The 18,911-nt window shown below is 35.8% G+C and overlaps 2 protein-coding genes across 19 annotated transcripts in view; one reads left to right on the top strand and one right to left on the bottom strand.

Annotated features, from left to right (window-relative positions):
- Window positions 1-18,911, bottom strand: part of LOC134541789 (transcriptional repressor CTCFL-like) — a 92,948-nt gene that overhangs the window by 56,717 nt on the left and 17,320 nt on the right. Inside the window, exon 1 of one of the 18 annotated variants that reach the window (XM_063385479.1) lies at window positions 2,117-2,237. The exons of 16 other annotated variants lie outside the window; for them this stretch is intronic. The gene's annotated coding sequence lies outside the window, so the exon portion shown is untranslated. Of the gene's footprint in view, window positions 1-2,116; window positions 2,238-18,911 lie in introns of those variants that run through there. One more of the 18 variants, XM_063385560.1, reaches the window with a different exon arrangement.
- On the top strand, window positions 9,194-10,792 carry LOC134533295 (tigger transposable element-derived protein 7-like). The gene has a single exon (XM_063370802.1). The coding sequence runs from the start codon at window positions 9,194-9,196 to the stop codon at window positions 10,790-10,792; it is 1,599 nt and encodes a 532-aa protein (XP_063226872.1).

Consider the following 18,911-nt stretch of genomic DNA (forward strand, 5'->3'; position numbering starts at 1 on the left):
TTAGTAAATTTGAATAAGAATTACTTAACTCTGTGCCTCATTCTATTATATGTCGCGTTAAGCCGTGTCAGATCATTGGATGGATTGAGAATAGTGGAGCTCGATTGCTTGAAACTCACAGGAAATACACCGTGCAATGAAAATGCAATGAAGGAAATGGAATGTATGCGACAATTAAGATCTCAAGCATCATGAATAGTGTCATATATTCAAAATTTCAACAAACGGATTTCATTTTGATTGTTTTTAATATTTGAATATAAGTAATATAAAAATTATTTTCACTTGCTTCCTTATTTTATTTCTAAAATAATAATTGAATAGTTAGATGTATTATTGGTAAGTAGATATGACATTTTTCTATTTCAGATATAACCAGAAGAAAAAAAGACTGAAATAAATTTTAAATTTATCGCATGTCTCTGTAATGATGTCATCAAAGTATTTAAAATCAATTCCAAAATTTAATTCATTTAAAATGCAAAATATAATAATAAAATAAATTTTTTTTGTACTATAACATACTAAAAAGTATAAAATAATTTCTCTAATCCTTATGAAGGATAAAACCATTTACAGATTTTTAACCTTTTCTAAATTATCCTCAAAATTCATTCTTGGCAACTTTTGATTGCTATCAAAATACTTGTAAAATTGGAAACAAAAAACTTGGGGTACATGCAATACATAACTATAAAGAGTGTACAGAGTAGCTATCAATAAAAGAACTTAATTATCGGTTCACATTATTTGCGGTGCAATAAAATTGTTATTTGAGCTATTAATGCATTAATTAATTGCTGCATGCACCCCATGTTTTTCATTTCCAATTTTACAAGAATTTAAATGCTATCAAAAGTTGCCAAGTATGAATTTTCAGGATAATTTAGAAAAAGTTAGAAATATGTATATGGTTTTATTCTTCATAAGGATTAGAGATTATTATTTTATTATTATTTAATATCAACATTGAGAAATGTCTGCCTGATGACACATCCAGGACTCTTTGACAAACAAAGAAAAAATAAACCAACATAAAATAAATATTGAAATACTGTAACAGGCAGTGTAAAATTGATAATATGGAGGTTGGTGAAACTGTTCAGGGTAGTCAAACTAGGAAACAGGCTGCGTGGAAAGGGCAGAGAGGAAGAAGAAACCACGAGTGGAAAATAGAGGGCGTGGAGAATGGTAAGGAGGACTCCAGGGTAGCGTGTTGGGGGTGAGTGGCGTGTGGTGAGGGAACTTAGGAGGAAGTTGAAAGGTTTGGGTGAGGTAGGTAGGTAGGTAGGTAAGGGATGGGGAGAGGACAACTCCTTACCACTGGTTCGAAGCCCAACTGCAAGCAAGCTTTCAATTCCATTCAAACTAACCTTGCCTCATTTTAAAGCACCTTTGTCTTACCTAGGAAAATCTACCATGAAACATTAACAAAAATATGCAAATACTGTATTACTGTATAAACAATTCAAAAAATTGAAAAGAGAATTCAAAATTAAAGGCCTTTTTTACTACAGCCCTAATACAGCCTCATGAGGTACCAACATGATTCAGTATTTCAAAAAGTACCCAGTAATATTGTACTTAAAAAAAAGTATGATAACCTAGTAAGTATCAAAGTCATCTAGAAAGGAGATACATACTCAACAGTTAAGAAAGTGATATCACACAACTTATCCATAAGCAGTAAATAATTCATAACATTGCTCTCTTGCACTTTTAGGTAGCTCAAGTTAACCCTTATTAAAATAATATTTAGTTGCATTGTCTTTATTTTCCTTTTATAGCAACCAATGTTTATATTGCTTCACATACTATATGTAATATTATTCAAGAAAATTATATACAATAAAATAGATACTGTTGGTGCAAATTTACACTAATGCTTACTTGAAGTAGGTACATGTGTGTGTATATATATACAAGGCGCATATATGCTCCTTTTGCCTGATTAAAGATCTACTATATATTAGTAAAATGGCACCCACAAACATGCTATCAAACTAACACTTATCACATTATAATGGATTGCATTTATTTTTGCAAAGGTCTTGCAATACCTAGATGAATCTTAATAATAATAAATAACTTATAAGAAATATTACTAAGCACTCACAAGTTTAAACCATAAGATTACATAAAACAATCAGAGGATTAAAAACAGCCCATTTCTCTCTCTTTATGTGTGTTTTTTTGTAGCACTTTCCATAGAGAACAAAAACATTTAGGCTACATATTCAAGTTATAAGTAGGTAGTTAACAATGAAGACCACTGATACTCTCATACGAAATGGAAAATAATAATAATAATAATGCACTAATTACATTAACCATGCTAAAGAACTTTTCAAGTCATACCTAAAACATTTCATTTCATTCAAAGTTCTAATATTAAATTTAATGAAAATTGAAAGTGTCAACTACAAGGCTAGGTATTTTGTTTTATTAAATAAAGACAAATTTATTTTCTTTCAGAAGTTTGTTTCTTTATAGTACATATTTTGATTATTTTCTAAGGAGAAAATAGTATTAAAACAGTATTTTGAAAAATTTTTTTTGATAATGATTTGATCTTAAAACATTCAAATGATTTTCCACCCTACAATTCCTACCCTTTCCCCCTACTTCACTATCCCACACCTTTGTTGACACACCCCCTTCACAATATCCCCCCCCCCCTTAAAGCCCTTTCCTCTCCTAACATATCCTCTCCCAAAATGAGTGCTTCCTCCTTTGTTCTACACCACACCCTTTGTTTCTTTTACTCATAGTCTAGTCCCCTCTGTAATTCCACTGCCTACTCATGTTTGGTTTGCTATTTCCTTTTCTTTTATGTACTTATTTTTGACGTGACGTCTAATAAATCGATGAACGCTGGCTGCACGCACAAAATTGTCCCACTACGGATGTCCCACTAAGGATGTCCCACTACATGCGTGGCATCTCTCTGGTATGTTGCGGACGGTACAGAGAACTCGGCCAGCACGTAGCGGCGTACTGGTTCGAGGTTATTGTTGTGCACCGCACCACGGGAGTATATTCGCAAGGAAATGGCATTCTTACAAGTACGTATTATTTTAATTACTAGAGTAAATCAGTATATTTAAACAGTGTTGTATGAGTATTGTTTTAGCTGTGTAACTAAATATTTATTGCTGGTATGATACTTTTCACGCTTTAGTTTGAAATTGGTAATTATTTGTCTTGAGTTATTATTTGATTAACTAAATCACACACCGTATTATAGTCATGAGCCCACGAGCGTGTAAATATTTCGAGTCCAACAGAGAATATTCTAGTTAAAAGAAATTCAAACAAATATTGTGCGTGGAATATTGTTAATTTAGACCAACTGAATTGATTATTCTCTAAATGGACTCGTGGTCATGTGGTTACCGTGGATGACTTCCAATTCAAAGGTTATTAGTTTGAATCTCGGCAGCTGCGAATTTTTTTTGTACTTGTAAAAATAAATACCTTGCACGCAACATTTCAAAAGTAATAAATATATTTTAATTAATGAATGCAAATAAAAGTAAATTTATTAATTAAATTGTACATTTCATTTCACTCCTTTGTATCCATACAAAATAGTGATAAGTCAATAAAATTGATTCAATTTTATTCATAAAAGTATGCAGAGGTAGATTTTATCATACAAAAGATAGAAAAATTAAAAAAAATTTCTTCCTCAAAGAATATAATATTTTTAATGCCTAAATGGTTTGGTTGCAAAAACCTATTACGGCTCAGTCTTAGGCCGAATATGATATTTCCTTTTCTTCTGGATAAATAATTTCATCACTGTTTTGTTATGACGTTGCCACGTTAAACTATCATCCGTAAACAGACTTTACAGACAACCAATTTTTTTTTGTTGTTTATCAGATTATTTTAGTAACAAATCTATTTAAATAAAATGCCTATTGCAAATAATGTTACAATTTCCCATTTCTACACTAAAAACACAGAAATATAAAATACTAAATACATAATATTAAAACAAAATACTTCATGCCAATCAAAGAAATTTAAGGTAGCAAAACATTTATAATGTACCTAAATTTATATTGTGAAATTCCAGAAAAAATTGTAATTTTTTATAGAAAGAAAACATAGGTTGGACAATCTTGGCTGAAATAAAGTTTGGTCCCACCAGTGAACAGCTATTAAAATGTTACTGCATGAAGTACCTATGCTATGCAGGTACTTGGCACATTATCTTATAAGTTATAAAAGCATTTTGGTCTAGACTATCAGCAGGGGTGGACTTGCCTTCAGGCTTACTAGGCGATATCTGCTCGGCGACAGTAAGCCCTGAGCGATAAAGCTGTGCGGAGTGCAGCGAGCGGTCGGCCAGACGTCCGTCCACGTCCCCACATGCCTCATTGATGTGACAGTGCGTTCTCAGATATTGTAATGAATAGGCAAACGTTTATGCGCAGTGCAAAGTAAAGGCAACGTGTATGTGCCCTTGAAAACAAAGCCTTTTATAAAATATATAATAAGGTATATCAGATGATGAAAAGAAAAAATTAAGTGGGGCAGAGTCTCACAAACGAGCTTAAAGAAAAGAGGACAAACAAAAAGATGTGATTAAAAAATCATGAAAATTAGACAAATTCTTTGTAAAAACATCTACAAATACAACCAATCTGAATCAGGATGTTCCATGTGTTAGTGAGTCAACTGATATTTCTACATTATCTTCTAACGCGGGTACTTTGGGAGTTTTGGTGAGTGGAACAAAAGAAGATAACTCTTCACCAACAGAGCAGCCCAAGCAGGGACAAATACTGTGCGAAACAAGTGGTGATTCGGCCAAATGAATTATCGAGGAGTTCATACGTGATTACATATCTAAGCATGGAGCCAATCAAAACATTGAGCCAATCCTCATTTTTGCGCACTTACAAGGACCAAGTATGAAAGTTGTCAAGACACTTATTCGAATGTCTTCCTCTTCTAATTCAATCATTGGATTGCCCATAAAAGTTGTTAATGAGGTATGTGATCATTATACTAAGAAGTAGGGATGAGTGATATTTAACTTAACTGTATATGGAGGATCCTGTTAAAATAAAAACAGGGTTGTTACATGCTTCAAGTTCATGCAATATTGCCTTGGAAGTAAACAATTAACCCAATTTTTACTATAGAATTTTGTAAAAAATAAATTGAATCACTACCATTTAATACATTTTGTAAAGGTGAGGCGGGTCCGCCTCAACGTTCCCTTGATTTTTATTTAATAATTTTTTGTAAGCTGCTTATAATAATTTTTTTACATTTAATTTTAAATTTTTGTTTTCCCTTGATTTTTATTTAATAATTTTTTGTAAGCTAGCTGCTTATCATAATTTTTAACATTTAATTTTAAATTTGTTTTCCCTTGATTTTTATATAATAATTTTTTGTAAGCTGCTTATCATAATTGTTATTTACATATAATTTTAAATTTTTGTTTTCCCATGATATTTATTTAATAATTTTTTTAGGTTGCTTATCATAATTGTTGTTTACATTTAATTTTAAATTTTTGTTTTATAAGCATTTTTGCCACAGTTTCATGCCCTACAGATGTCTTGTGCCAGCCGCCACTGTGCGCCGGGTCATTGTGCTGTTGGAACTTCGACTGGACGGGCTGGAGTGTTCGTCAGGCATATAGGTGAAACAGACATCAACTTGGGAGAGAACAACTGCCCATGAGGATTGCACAGGCATGTTACAACAACTTCCTTGTGCTGCGGCAACGAGACATCACGAGGGGACTGCAGCAGCAAATTTGAAAGTAAGGAGTCATCTCACTAATGTTGGGCCACGTTGGGGGCACAAAATCATAAACTAACTTTACTTTTTTTTTTATTGAAACAGTGCTATGTCAGTCACGGCAGTAATTACAGAATTTTCGACGATTACTATAATTGTGTTGGCCGCAACCACCTATTTTGTATCCAGCCATTAATGACTTTTTGTGCATTTATGACACAAAAATTCCAGTAAATAAAAACTTGTTCAGTGGTTAAGACAATTTTTTGGATGTACTTATAAACCACAGACCCTTGAAACTGTTCCTATTTGACTCTCGTGTGATGCGGAGTAAGATTAAACACTGCTTACATGTTCTGAATTCTCATTGAAATCTATAGGTCAGGCACATTTCTCAAGTGTTCCATGTTCAATCGATCACATCAAATTCTTTTTTGGCAGGCTCTGAATCTTAAGGAAATTAAGCAAGTCCCACTTTATTTAGAACTATGATGGCTGTAGTCGTCAGTTTTGTGATTTTGGAAATAACTCAATTTTGCACCTGCAGTCTAGAGATTTGTTGATGACCTATACTTTACAAACTACTGCTGGAGCTTTATTCAAGCAGACATCTGCCTCCGAGACTAGCAGCAAATTGCAAGGGAATTAAGCATGTCTTTATAAGCGTGGAACTTATTGAGAAATTATTTGAATTAGTTTTTCATGATATTTTTGTAAATCACTTTACTAAAGCATATACTTGCTTGTTGAGTAAAACGGTTTGTTCTTTTTAGCGGAAGTTAGGCATTTTGGTGTAAAAAACTATCTCTTCTTAGACTTTAAATTATTTTTACTATTTACATATACATTTTTGTACTTACGTATAGCATTTCACATATTCTAATTCCCAATATGTGTTCAAATTTTGTAGCAAAATGTTTTTAGTGGGGCTAAATTTACTGGTAGTGTGGTGCACCACAGCATTTAAGACTAACTATAAATTTGCTGGAGTAAGCACGTGTAAAGCAATAATTGTGTATCTAATATCCCTTTTGAAGATTTTTAGTAAAGAATCAGTTTTATTCATTTATCTGCTTTTACTCCAACATCCTGCCATCTTATAATCTTGTTTCTCTGCACCTGTCGTGTTTTACTGACACACTGCATCTGATATTACTTAAACCATTTAGGGACGTTTCAAAGGTATGAAATGATGTTTTTTGTGATGAAAATAGATATTGGTATTCTTCTAACAAATATTTTTGCTTACTTTTCAGCATACAAACAATATTTTGTAAAATTTATTTTTCATAACAGGCAGTTACGCTGTTTCTTATTGCCCAGTTACGTGATATCAGTTCCGCATTTGATAACGGGAACTGGCAGTAACGCTGTTCCAACTCTGCCAGTTCTGTACTATTGATTTTGAACTGATTGGCTCAATTACATAAAACTAAAATTCCAGATGTCCTAGCTTTTTTACCACTATTTTAAAAATATTTATTGTTGATCGCTGCGAAATTTTTCTGCAGTAATACACAATCTTGAAGCATTAGTAAATCTAATTGCATTATGTTAATGTACTGGAAGTCATCATTATAAGAAAATTTAGAAAAAAATGCATACATAACCTAGTAGGTTATATCAAACTTTATTTTACAAGCCATCAAACAATTTTTGATAAAGACCAATTATAGAAGTTTTCTAATTGGGAGAGGGGGGGGGGGGGGGGGATTGATTTGATGTTGGTAATCGTCACTCCAATAATCGTATTCGTCACATGTTTGTGCCAGTAATCATGTGCGATTTTTGCTGCGTCCCCAGAATTCATAATACCTGCTTAGGTACATCGTTGTGTTTATCTGCTTGACACAGCTGATTTAGTCTTGTTTTTTGTGAGTTTATGTTTTAATTTTTATTTCTTAATTTGCATTCTTGAATTTTTTCCATGACAACAGTGAAAAACTGCAATGGCGTATGTCCAATAAATTGTATTAAATTTGGCTGTTTTAGTTTGCAATCATAAAAATCTCATGGTAATATAAAAAAAAAAATTACATTCAATATTGATTTTACTTCCTGTGCTCACGCACATCTAACACAAAAATAAGTACAGATACAGTAAATAAAGCTGTCAAAGTTTATTAACAGTATGCCAACACTTGCATACTAACAATAGAAAATAGAACCATAGCAGTATTAAGGCAACTTGTACATAACAAAGATAAACTACCATTAATAGTAAAAGGTAAATATGTCTATTGTACCTATGCAATAACTTGCTTAGGAAAGTAATTATAACTATTATAAGCGATTGAACATTATAAAACATCAATATTACTATCACAATTTATGCTCATCAATAATTGAAAAAAGCACTGTAGTAAAAAATTTACATAACATTACGATAGCACTGACCGTGCTTATCTCTGAGGAAACCCCACTCGAACCAGGTAATGCCCGTCTGTCCCCCTTCCCCTCTACCAACACCATTCCAAATAGTCTTGGCACTTGACTGTTTAGTCTGGGATTCTGATAAAGTGACACTTCAGATGGCTTTGAGACCTTTCAAGGATGGAACATCCCAGGTATGTAATAAGATGACGCCGGTCTCTGGTGAGGAGTGACAGAGGCTCTTGGTGACACCGGCAAGTGAAACTGGTGAAAGTAGTGAAGTGAAGAGGGTGTGTCACCCCTTAGTGGATGAGAGTGGATAGCAAGCGACGGGCTTCGTGTGCGAAGAATGTTTCATTAGGAACCGAAACATCAGTGTTTTGTATGTGCGACAGATGAGAGAGACAGAGAGTAGTGCACAGCAGTGTATTGAAACACAGGTGCATGGTAAGAGACGAGCGGTAGAGAGCGCTACTATCGAGCCTAGCTCCAGTGGGGAGAGTATAAATTGGACTTAATAAAAGTGTGATTAATTTGTGGACAGACAATGAAATTGTTACTTATAACTTAATTAGTAGTGTAAATATTAGTAAATAAACAAAACTCTAGTTTATTAATTGGGCTATACCTTACAGACCCGTGTACAGTGAACTCTCGATATCTCGGACTTCGATATCCCGGACTTCGGATAACTCGGACATCTGCGAAAGTGAGGTGCGCGTCATACGTGGGTATTTTCTGGCGCGAGGTGTGAGAGACTTGGCAACAGTGCGTGGTGGGTGGATCGGGAGACGTGGCAACGGTGCACGGTGCGCCGAGGTGGCTATTGTTATTAGTACGAGCCCGTCACGCCGGCGGTAACAACGCCAGTTATTGATGCACTTGTGAACTAATGGGTAGTTAGAAAAAATAAATCGACACGTAGCAGTATCTTTTTTGTTTATGTTCAGTTAATTCTTTGCACATTATAATGGCGCCTAAACGAAAATGTGTATCTTTAAGTATCGCGTAAAAGTTAAAATTGATTGAAAGGCTAGAGTCTGGTGCATCTATGGCTAGTTTGTGCGTAGAATTTGGGATTGCTAAACAAACTGTTTCGGATACAAAAAAACAAAAGGAAAAGTTGAAGGCGTTTGCTGTGAAGTGTGATGCTGAAGAAACTGTTGCTAGCAGAAAACGTTTAAAGTTTCCAGGCGATACAAACTTGGAAGAAGCTGTACACAGATGGTACGTCCAGCAAAGATCCAGTGGTGTAGCAATTCGTGGTGTTGAGCTACAAGCAGCTGCCGACAAGTTGGCTAAACACATGAACATTCAGTTCAAAGCAAGTGACGGATGGTTGTGGCGTTTCCGATACAGACACGGCATTGTTAATAAAAGGATGTTCGGAGAAGCTTTGAATGCAGACACTGCGAGTGTCGAGCCATTCAGAAAACGGCTTTGCACTATAATTGACGATGAAGGACCGACAAAGGCGCAGCTTTACAATGCGGATGAGACGGGCCTATTTTGGCGTTCGTTGCCTGAAAATACACAAGCTTATAAACATGAGGGCACTGCGCCTGGGCGTAAACTGAGTAAAGAGAGGCTGTCTGCTCTACTGTGCGCCAATGCTGACGGCAGTCATCGTCTTTCGTCGGTTGTCGTGGGAAAATCACGCCGACCTCGAAAGCTAAAGGATATGACTGATCTGCCAGTTCACTATACCAGCTCAAAAAATGCTTGGTTTACACAGGCAATTACAGGTGACTGGTTTCATAAACAGTTTGTGCCTGAAGTAAAGAAGTTTCAGACGGAAGTTTTAGACATTAATCCAGAAGATGTCAAGGCTTTGCTAATTGTTGACAATGCACCATCCCATCCCGATACGGAGAAGATGTGTAGCCAGGATGGAAAAATTAAATGCTTGGCATTGCCTCCTAACACCACATCTCTTATCCAACCCATGGACCAGGGAATAATTTTAGCATGCAAGAGAATATACAAGAAAAAATTACCAGAGGACAAAGAGGATGATACTCGAGGAATGAGAACACTGCAGAACATTCGAAATTACAGCATTAGGTCTGCAATTTTCAACTGGGCTTCTGCATGGAAGGAAATTAAGACATCTACACTTGCAAATGGGTGGAATAAACTGCTCTTTGACGGTGCCATAGAGCCAGATTTTCTAGGTTTTGAAGCCAGTGACTATCAGCGCACACTAATGGCTGGAGGCGAAACAGGTGTCACAAAAGAAGACGTCACTGAATGGTTGGATGCTGATGAAGGAGATCTTGGTTATCAGTTTCAGACTGAGGAAGAGATAGCTCAATATGTTTTGTCTCCTACTACCACGCAGCAAGACACAGACAAAGAGGATGAATTAGGGCCGCTATCAAAGCAGGACCTTTCCAGTGCTAGACAAGCCCTGGATACTCTTATCAACATTGTTGATTCAACTTCAGATGCTGACCTTCAGTCATATTACAGACATTTCCGAGCAGCACAGGAATTAGTAATCAGTAAGCAGCAACACAAGACCGTCCAGAAGAAAATTGACAGCTTTTTCAAGCCTTCGAAGTCAACAGAATCTGCAGAAGCTAGGCCAGCTGATTTACTCTCCGCTTCATGCTCTTACAGTGACAGCAGCGAAAGTGTGTTTTACTGACTCTGACTAAACGATGTAAAATCAGAACATGTTACAGTGATAATTAATGTTTATTTTCACAGTTATAAATTTATATTACATACACTCATAAAAACCTTTATCGGTACGTATTTGTTATCGGTAAATATTTTGTATCATTATCTCCCACGGTTTCCATCTGCCCCCTCCATTCCGTAAGGCCGGGTTTATAGAAAACGCAAGAACGCAGAAACGCAAGAAACGCAACTACGGTAAAAGTTCAACCTTAACTCTTCTACCAGCACGTTTATAAAAAACGCAAGACACGCAAGAACGCAACGCAGAAGTTGTTGAACTTTCTACTTCTTGCGTTTTCTCCTTGCGTTTCGGCCTTCTATACTGGTTGCTTTAGTATGTGGAAACTGAAACTGTCATGTAATGCATGTAGAAGGCTCTGCGATTGTAATCGTTACGCTTGTGTTTCTTTATTTATGTTTTGGTCTGGCATTCTTCTAGTGAATACAGCGCAATGGAGGAAGCTGATTAATTTCTTATTCAGCTTATCCAAAATTTTCCCTGCCTGTACGATAAGTACAACAAAGATTTTAAAAATAATCATGACTTATTCCTGAAATTTTATTTTTTGACGTTGGCGATGGCCGGCGTCCTTGCGTTTTTTATAAACGACAGTGAATTTCTTGCGGTTGTCGTGTCCTGCGTTCTTGCGTTTTCTATAAACCCGGCCTAAGAGACGTTAAGAAACAGACAGCTGACCTTGCATCTCTCCGTCTCTCTCTTTCATCTCCTCCCCTAGACCATTCCGTAAACAACACGAGTCTCCGCAGTAGGCAAAAACTGGATTCATTATTCAGCATATAGCACAGGCTTATCTTATCACCACGTCCCTTAAGATTTTGTATTTAAGATGCAATGTAATACCACAGTCAACCGTAGCCCTGATATAACTTGCTGTGTTGCCACTTCCCGGGTGCCATGTGTACTAACAGTACAGTCTGTCCCGTTTGTTAAAACATATGGCTGTATTCTCTCCCTTTATTTCCCTTCGGTATCTCGGACAAACTCGGACCACCTCTCACCCCTTTTAGTCCGAGATATCGAGAGTTCACTGTATTCCCAAACTCTTAACAATATGATTCTCTTATGTTCCTAAAATATATATATTTGTAAGATTGCAATGACTTCAGAATACACTAGATAACAATCACTTATTCAAACAAATGAATAATAATTTGTACAATATCATTAAAATCATTGTAGGATCATCTTTAGCCCTTCTCCCGGGAGGGGCCTTTTTTTAATACTGACGTCGTCCGACCGAAGGCCACCCTAAAGCCCGACCTGCAACCGCCAGTATTCAACCCCGCCAACGGAACGCGCCCCTAGCCATGGCCCACCCGAGTCAGGCGAGCCACCAGCAACCAAGGTAGAACCCGGCCCCCTAATAAACAGACCGACATTACAGCAGACCACGTTGTAAAAACAAACACAGAATATTAAACAATATTATGTATAAATTAAAAGTTGATTAACGAAAGTGCGACGTAGGAGTGCCCGGGCACTCACGTGAGTAAATACGTCGATACGTGTGTGAGTGTCCCCCTGGCGGCCTTCTGCCTAGATTAGTTAATTAACCATGTGACATAATTATTAACCCCTTGTGTTCGTTACTAACCCCCACCAGAGCAGTCCGGCAAGAGACGAACAGTCGCTGGTGTGACGTATAATTTAGAGGACATAATTCGTAAACATACTAACTCCAATTTGTAGAAGGGACAAGTGATGTTAATTTAGCCTTAATAATTAATGTAGGAATTTAGCGCCCTTAAAATCTCTTATTAACGTGTCACATTAGAAACTAACGTAATGAGGTCAACCCTGGCGCGAGGGCCACCGAGTCTCGGCCGGGCGCCATGACATCACGCCAGTACAGCGCGACTCGTGGACCGGGGCAGACGCACGTCCCACGGAGAGACATCATCCATTGTCTGCATTGAACTCACTTCTGCTAATTATAGTCACTTCCTCGAAACCTCTTTTTACTTATCTCTCCGTGCGTACCCGGTCCAATTTTCGGTCCAGGACTTAATCCGGCTGCATAACTTTTAAAACCCCCTGCACCACACTTGGTCTGCGGGGTAGTTTCAGCATACGGCACGGGCCGCCTCCCGAAGAACAGAACTTTAACTAAAACCAGTCGCTCCGGCGCTGACACCACCCCGTAAGGGAACTTGGACGAATTTAGCTGCGGTCCGCGCTCCACTACAGTGGACGCGAACACCGCCTCGAGACATTGATATACGGGATTGGCCGCCTCCAATCGCCCTCACCCCTCTTTTGAGTAACCAGGCTCAGAACCGCCTAGTGCCACGCTAATACGTAATATTTTGTAAACTTGTGCGACGCGCCACCGCGTAACATTCATGAAACTTGTGCAACGCACCTTCGCGTAACATTTTTTGTGAACTTGTGCCACGTCTTATTACGTAACTTTCAAACTAACTTTGTGTAATTGTGTAACTTCTGTATTGTGTGACGTCACCCTCTGTACGACGTGGCGTGTAATCAACGGTATTACACCAAACCCAGTCGCACGTCATTTGTTGCATCACTTCAGCTTCTGATTAATTAACCATACGACTCCCAACCACCACCAAGTAGAGAATTCCTCATAACCCACGCAAAACCGCCGACGGTCCTAGTGGGCCACGCAGGGCAACCGACCCCACGACCCACCTATCGACTAGAAACAGAGCTAGTCTGGCGCCCACCCGGAAATACTACACCGACAACTGCCATTCCCGCTAGGATCCGCACCGGGACTCGAGCCCGAGACCCCGGACGACGGCAATACCTAAACAGTATTTATAGAAAAATAAGGTGGTTTTAGATGAGTAAACAAGGCATTTTAAGAACTTATGATATCTTAGTACAAAAATCTTTACACATCTTACAGTAATTCTTCACATTTCAATTAAAGCAACATACGGGATTTTGGATGAGAAGAAAAAAAAAACAATGTGATAAGTTACCAAAAAAAATCTAGGAGTATCTTACAGTGCTTATTTCCATTTAAATTAATGAAACTTACAGGTGATTTTAGATTAGTACTAAAAAAAAAAGTCATTTTAAGCAGTTCAGTTCCCTTTATGTTTTGTATGATGCATATCTGTATTTAGTGGCTGTTCGTTTTCTTCCCTGAAATGTAACAAGGGCTAAGGATCCTGGTTAAAAGTTATCTTTACTTGGCTCTTGAACATCAAGAACACCATCTTCATTCCACTCATCTGATGAGTGATGATGTGTCATGTTGGGATGACCTATGACCCTGAGTTGTAGCTAGCTTAACCGTTTCCATTTTCTTCCTATTTCTTTCAGTAATCCCCTCTTCCTTTTATAGTTTCTTTTATGTTATTTCTTCTTTTCACAAATAATATTCTAGCCATAGTTTTAAACTTGTCAATATTGGGATTTTTTCTCTTGGTGCTCTTCTACTTTTCGGTAATCATCGGACGTTGCAGCTTTTTAGAACGGAAAGAAAAAAAATTTGTAAAACATGGTTGTCACACACTACACACATCCTTAAATTTATTCACAAGGGAAGGTTTCGTAATTCCTACTAGTTTGTGAAAAAATTAAAATTTTATATCTTACATTACAATACCTGTGTTTTTACTTTTATGTTGCCATTCATTATTTACCTGCGATTAATAGGCATATATGTTTTTTTGTTATATACTAGAGACGTTCCTGAATTACCCTGCAAGGAAGGTTTCTTAATTCCTACTGATTTGTGAACAAATAACAGTTTACAACTTACATTACAATACCTATGTACTCACACAATCGCTGATATTCATTGTTTATGTTTAACATGTGGGTTTTTTAAAATTTTTTTTTGGAGAACTTTAGTCAATGTAAGTGTTGTAATAATGAAATTTGTTTAAATAATGACCGTATTGCAGTGTAAGGAATTTTTAATGGTTGTATTTCATGTTAGTTTTGTTACACTGCATTTAAGGCTGTATGACACAAATAATTTTATTCCTGATTTTAGTGTTTAAATAATGTTTACATATAAACGAATTTCCATAGGTGAAGAATTGTCTCTAAAACTGGTACTTTGTGAGCTACACGAACTCAAAGTTTAGTTTTGTAGCATTTCTTGCAATACGGATATCAAAAAATACTTGAAATTTGCTAAAATTGATATAGTGCAAGTCATATACATGAACTATTTAATGACATAAATTAAAAATTTTAAAAATTGACCAGTAGTATTTGTGCACGGTCATAAAATCAGCTAATTTCAGTTTAATATAAAAACTGCAAAAATTCACTTAAAGTAAAAATCAATATAAACTTGAATTACATACAACCATATACTTTTATAAAAAACAATAAAAAGTGTGATATTCTTAATAGTAATGCAGATCCAAATCAGGAGGTGAATGCATGTTTTCTTGGCACCTGGAATTCCAAAATATATCAGATGCAACCTGCTACTCACTTGGCACCATGAAGTCTGGCTGAGCTTAGCTTTCCAACCCCACCACCCTACCCCGCCCCCCGAGTGAGCAGGTAAACAGCCTGGCTGCCAGCCGTAGGGTTGCCGGACCTCAGCTGCCCTCCGCCCAGGGCTGGCTTCGCCTACCTGAGTGTCGCGTTCGTGTAGTGTACAAATGCCAATACGTGGGTCGCTAGTTTAATACAAACAAGTGCTGGTTTTAGATACAGGCTTTGTAAGTCTTGGGAAATTAATTGTACTGTTTTACATTCACTGATTTTTCTTGCAACAATGGCTCCCCAGAAATTAAGGAATGGCAAACGCTATTTAAAAATGAAAAGAACATGTCATAAGCAATAAAACAATACCAAGCTGCTCAGCAATTGTTGCGTGAAAATGCAGATGGTTTGGAAGAAATCCAGCCAGATTCATCAATTAGTTCGGCAGAATCTGGCCATCAATTCCGGGAAGAATTTCAGAAAGTGTATTTTATTTACAGTATGGGTGAAATAAATTTTTGCTTACATTTTAGTACAATTTTACAACAGCTTAATGAATAAATATATATATATATATATATATACATCTGTCTCTCTGTCTCTCTGTGTGTCTGTGTCTCTGTCTCTGTCTGTGTCTCTCTGTCTCTGTCTGTGTCTCTCTGTCTCTGTCTGTGTCTCTCTGTTTCTGTCTCTCTCTCTCTCTGTGTGTGTGTGTGTGTGTAGGTATATTTTAATGTTTATATTTGTTTAAAAATATGTTCTCCTGCATATATTGTGTGTGTAATGTAGGCGTGAGTACGTATGTGTATGTTTGTTTGTCCAGTCGTTTGGTCTGTGGTTAGAACATCCGAGCTTGCTTACTGGCTGAGTTGAAAATGTTTTCGATTGAGATTTGGTGTTATATCCTTTCATTCACGTGTCACCTAAGGCAATCGCAGGATCACCTTATCAAGAAAACCTTAGGTGTTTTTGCGGTCTCCAACCACGCCCTTAACTGATGTTACCAAGCTCACAATTCAGGTAAGGTAATCATCATCATCATCATCATCATCATCATCATCATCTTCTTCATCATGATATTCATCATCATTAATTTAATAGTCATCTGAAAGTAAAACGTTCTCATGAACTCATGTTTGTATTCATATATGATATGAGTGTACGTTAATATTTATAGTATATTTATATATCGGTAGTACGTTAATATTTAAAAACATGTGTATAGGTTACAAGTAAGCCTTCATTCAAATATGTTGAAGAGTGGAATTTTGTACACATAGGGGTATATATGTTTGTTTATGTGTATGAATGTACATATGAATGTTTGTGTATGTGTCGGGCATGAATTATTGAAGAAGTATTACTTCCAAATGTGTTTGGAAAGTTATTAATTAGGCTAAACTTGCTTATCTGGTAAATGTATAGACGATAGGAAACAAATATTTTATTTTGTATGTTGAAAGGAAGGGTTGCAACAAAAACATGGGAGATAAAGTATGTTTATCAATTAGCAGAGTTTCTCACAGAAATATTTGTGACGACGAGACCTCCATGATTATAAAGGGCCTAGGAAAAATTTGCTACTGCTTGGTGCTAATGAACAATAACATGTCGGAAACACTTATTGGTGTTATTTCCTCGGGATGTAGAGTAATGTACTTGTCCGGTTCAAACACCGAAGACAAAGTTTAAGTGACGTTAACACAAAAACTTCAAACAAATGCAAATCTTTTAAAATTATAAAGAATTAAGTTATACTTACAATACAAAGAACCTTAACTTAAAATTATAAATTTACAGGTGGTACTTGGTTTTTCCCACCATATTTAAAAACCGCGGGTGTTATATTATACAACCAATCAAAAATTATTTTTAAAACTATTTTTTTTAATAAATGCAAATATTTTAATTAAATAATTTGGCAAAAATAATTTTGTTATAAGAACATGAAAGTTTGTATATGATGATAATACATTGGTTTACATAAATGTTTTTAAAATCGTTAGGAGCAATAATAATGACTAGTTTTAAATATTCACATTAAAACATGCAGATTTTTATTAGTAACAATTAGTAGTGGCACAATGAGAAAGACAATAAACTAACCACGCATCTGTGGCTGTGACGCACAGTGAATTTTAGGGAAACAAACTATTTTTTCCTTAAAATAGTACCTCAGGAGCTTTATAAATTATATTAGTTTAGATTTTTCAATTTGGTCCCACATAAGGTTTTTTTGCCCTGAAAATCCCATTTTTCCAAAATTTTTGATTTTCAGGATTTATTTTAGTGTAGGACTGTGAGTATCATGATGTTTTTGCTGGCACACAAAGTGGCTATAGGGATTATCACAGGAAAAAAATTAAAGTTGTTCCTCAAATTTCTACATTAATTTTTTAATTATTTAAATTACTGAAAATCAAAGATTTTTTGGTTAATTTCATAAATTTAGAAAGCAGTGAAGAGTGCAAAAAATATCCTATGTCAATAAGCCAAAAAAAAAAAAAAAAAAGTACATTCAATGAGCTTTCCGATGATATGTGTACGAGGTATATAGCTTTTAACATACAAAAGTTATGGCCTATCAAAAAATACCCCAAAATGATGGTTTTACACTGTCATACTTTTAAAAGAAAATTACCTATATTTCAGAAAGTATTAATAATAAAAATGTAAATATTTGGGGTTTTTCTTAGGAAAGGTAGTTGTGAACACTAACTAAGTTTCGGGGGAGTAAAAAATCATGCATAAAAAAAAAACAATTTAATTTGTATATTTGTCATGGAATGACCCTTCTATTATTATATCATCAAGCTTATGGCCATACCTTATAGGAAAAAAATTTCCTTGCATAGGATACAACTAATGTTTTATCTTTATTAAGAGGAACCAAATTAGTGTTACACCAATTAGAGATTTCAGACAGGATATATAAAAGTATGTAAATTTGCGGTAGTTGACATCACAAATCTAATTTGAAGGTTAAAATACAGATGTCTAAATGATTTTTCAAAAATTTCTTGTGATAATTGGTAACTTGTAGTTTACTGCCTTTCTTATGAATCGGGATAACTTTAGTTATTTTTCATTTATGAGGGAAGACTTCTGTATTCAAGCTAGTATTAAATATATGCTGTAACAGAGGCATGATAAGCAGAGAACATTCTTTTAGTATAAAATTGGGTATACTGTTAGGTCCTGTAGATTTGGTAAGTTTCAGGGATTTCATGCTCCATAGCACTAGGCTCTCCGGAATGAAAGACATTGGAGTTGAATCTGGGGTGGTATTCACAGTAACACTGGGAAGCGTGACATTTGGCGATACATATACCTACACTAGAAATACTTATTTAGTGTAATAAGTAATTAATCCCTTTGTAAAACATATAACATCGGTGGTTGTGGATAGTAATCAATTACACCTAAGTTAAATGACAATGTTTCAGGTGTCGTAAACACAGAGGTAATTATGAACGGACTAGAAAGATGGAATAGAACAAGGTGCCTTGAGAATACCCACATAATTTGTCACGTTTCTCATTTGCACAAAAAAAAATGTGTAGTTGTTGAAAGTAGTGGCTTATTTTAAAGACGGTAATTAATCAAACAAATAATATTTTTCAGCATCTACAATGTT

Source organism: Bacillus rossius, chromosome 1, assembly GCF_032445375.1.
Source record: "Bacillus rossius redtenbacheri isolate Brsri chromosome 1, Brsri_v3, whole genome shotgun sequence".
Lineage (NCBI taxonomy): Eukaryota > Metazoa > Arthropoda > Insecta > Phasmatodea > Bacillidae > Bacillus > Bacillus rossius.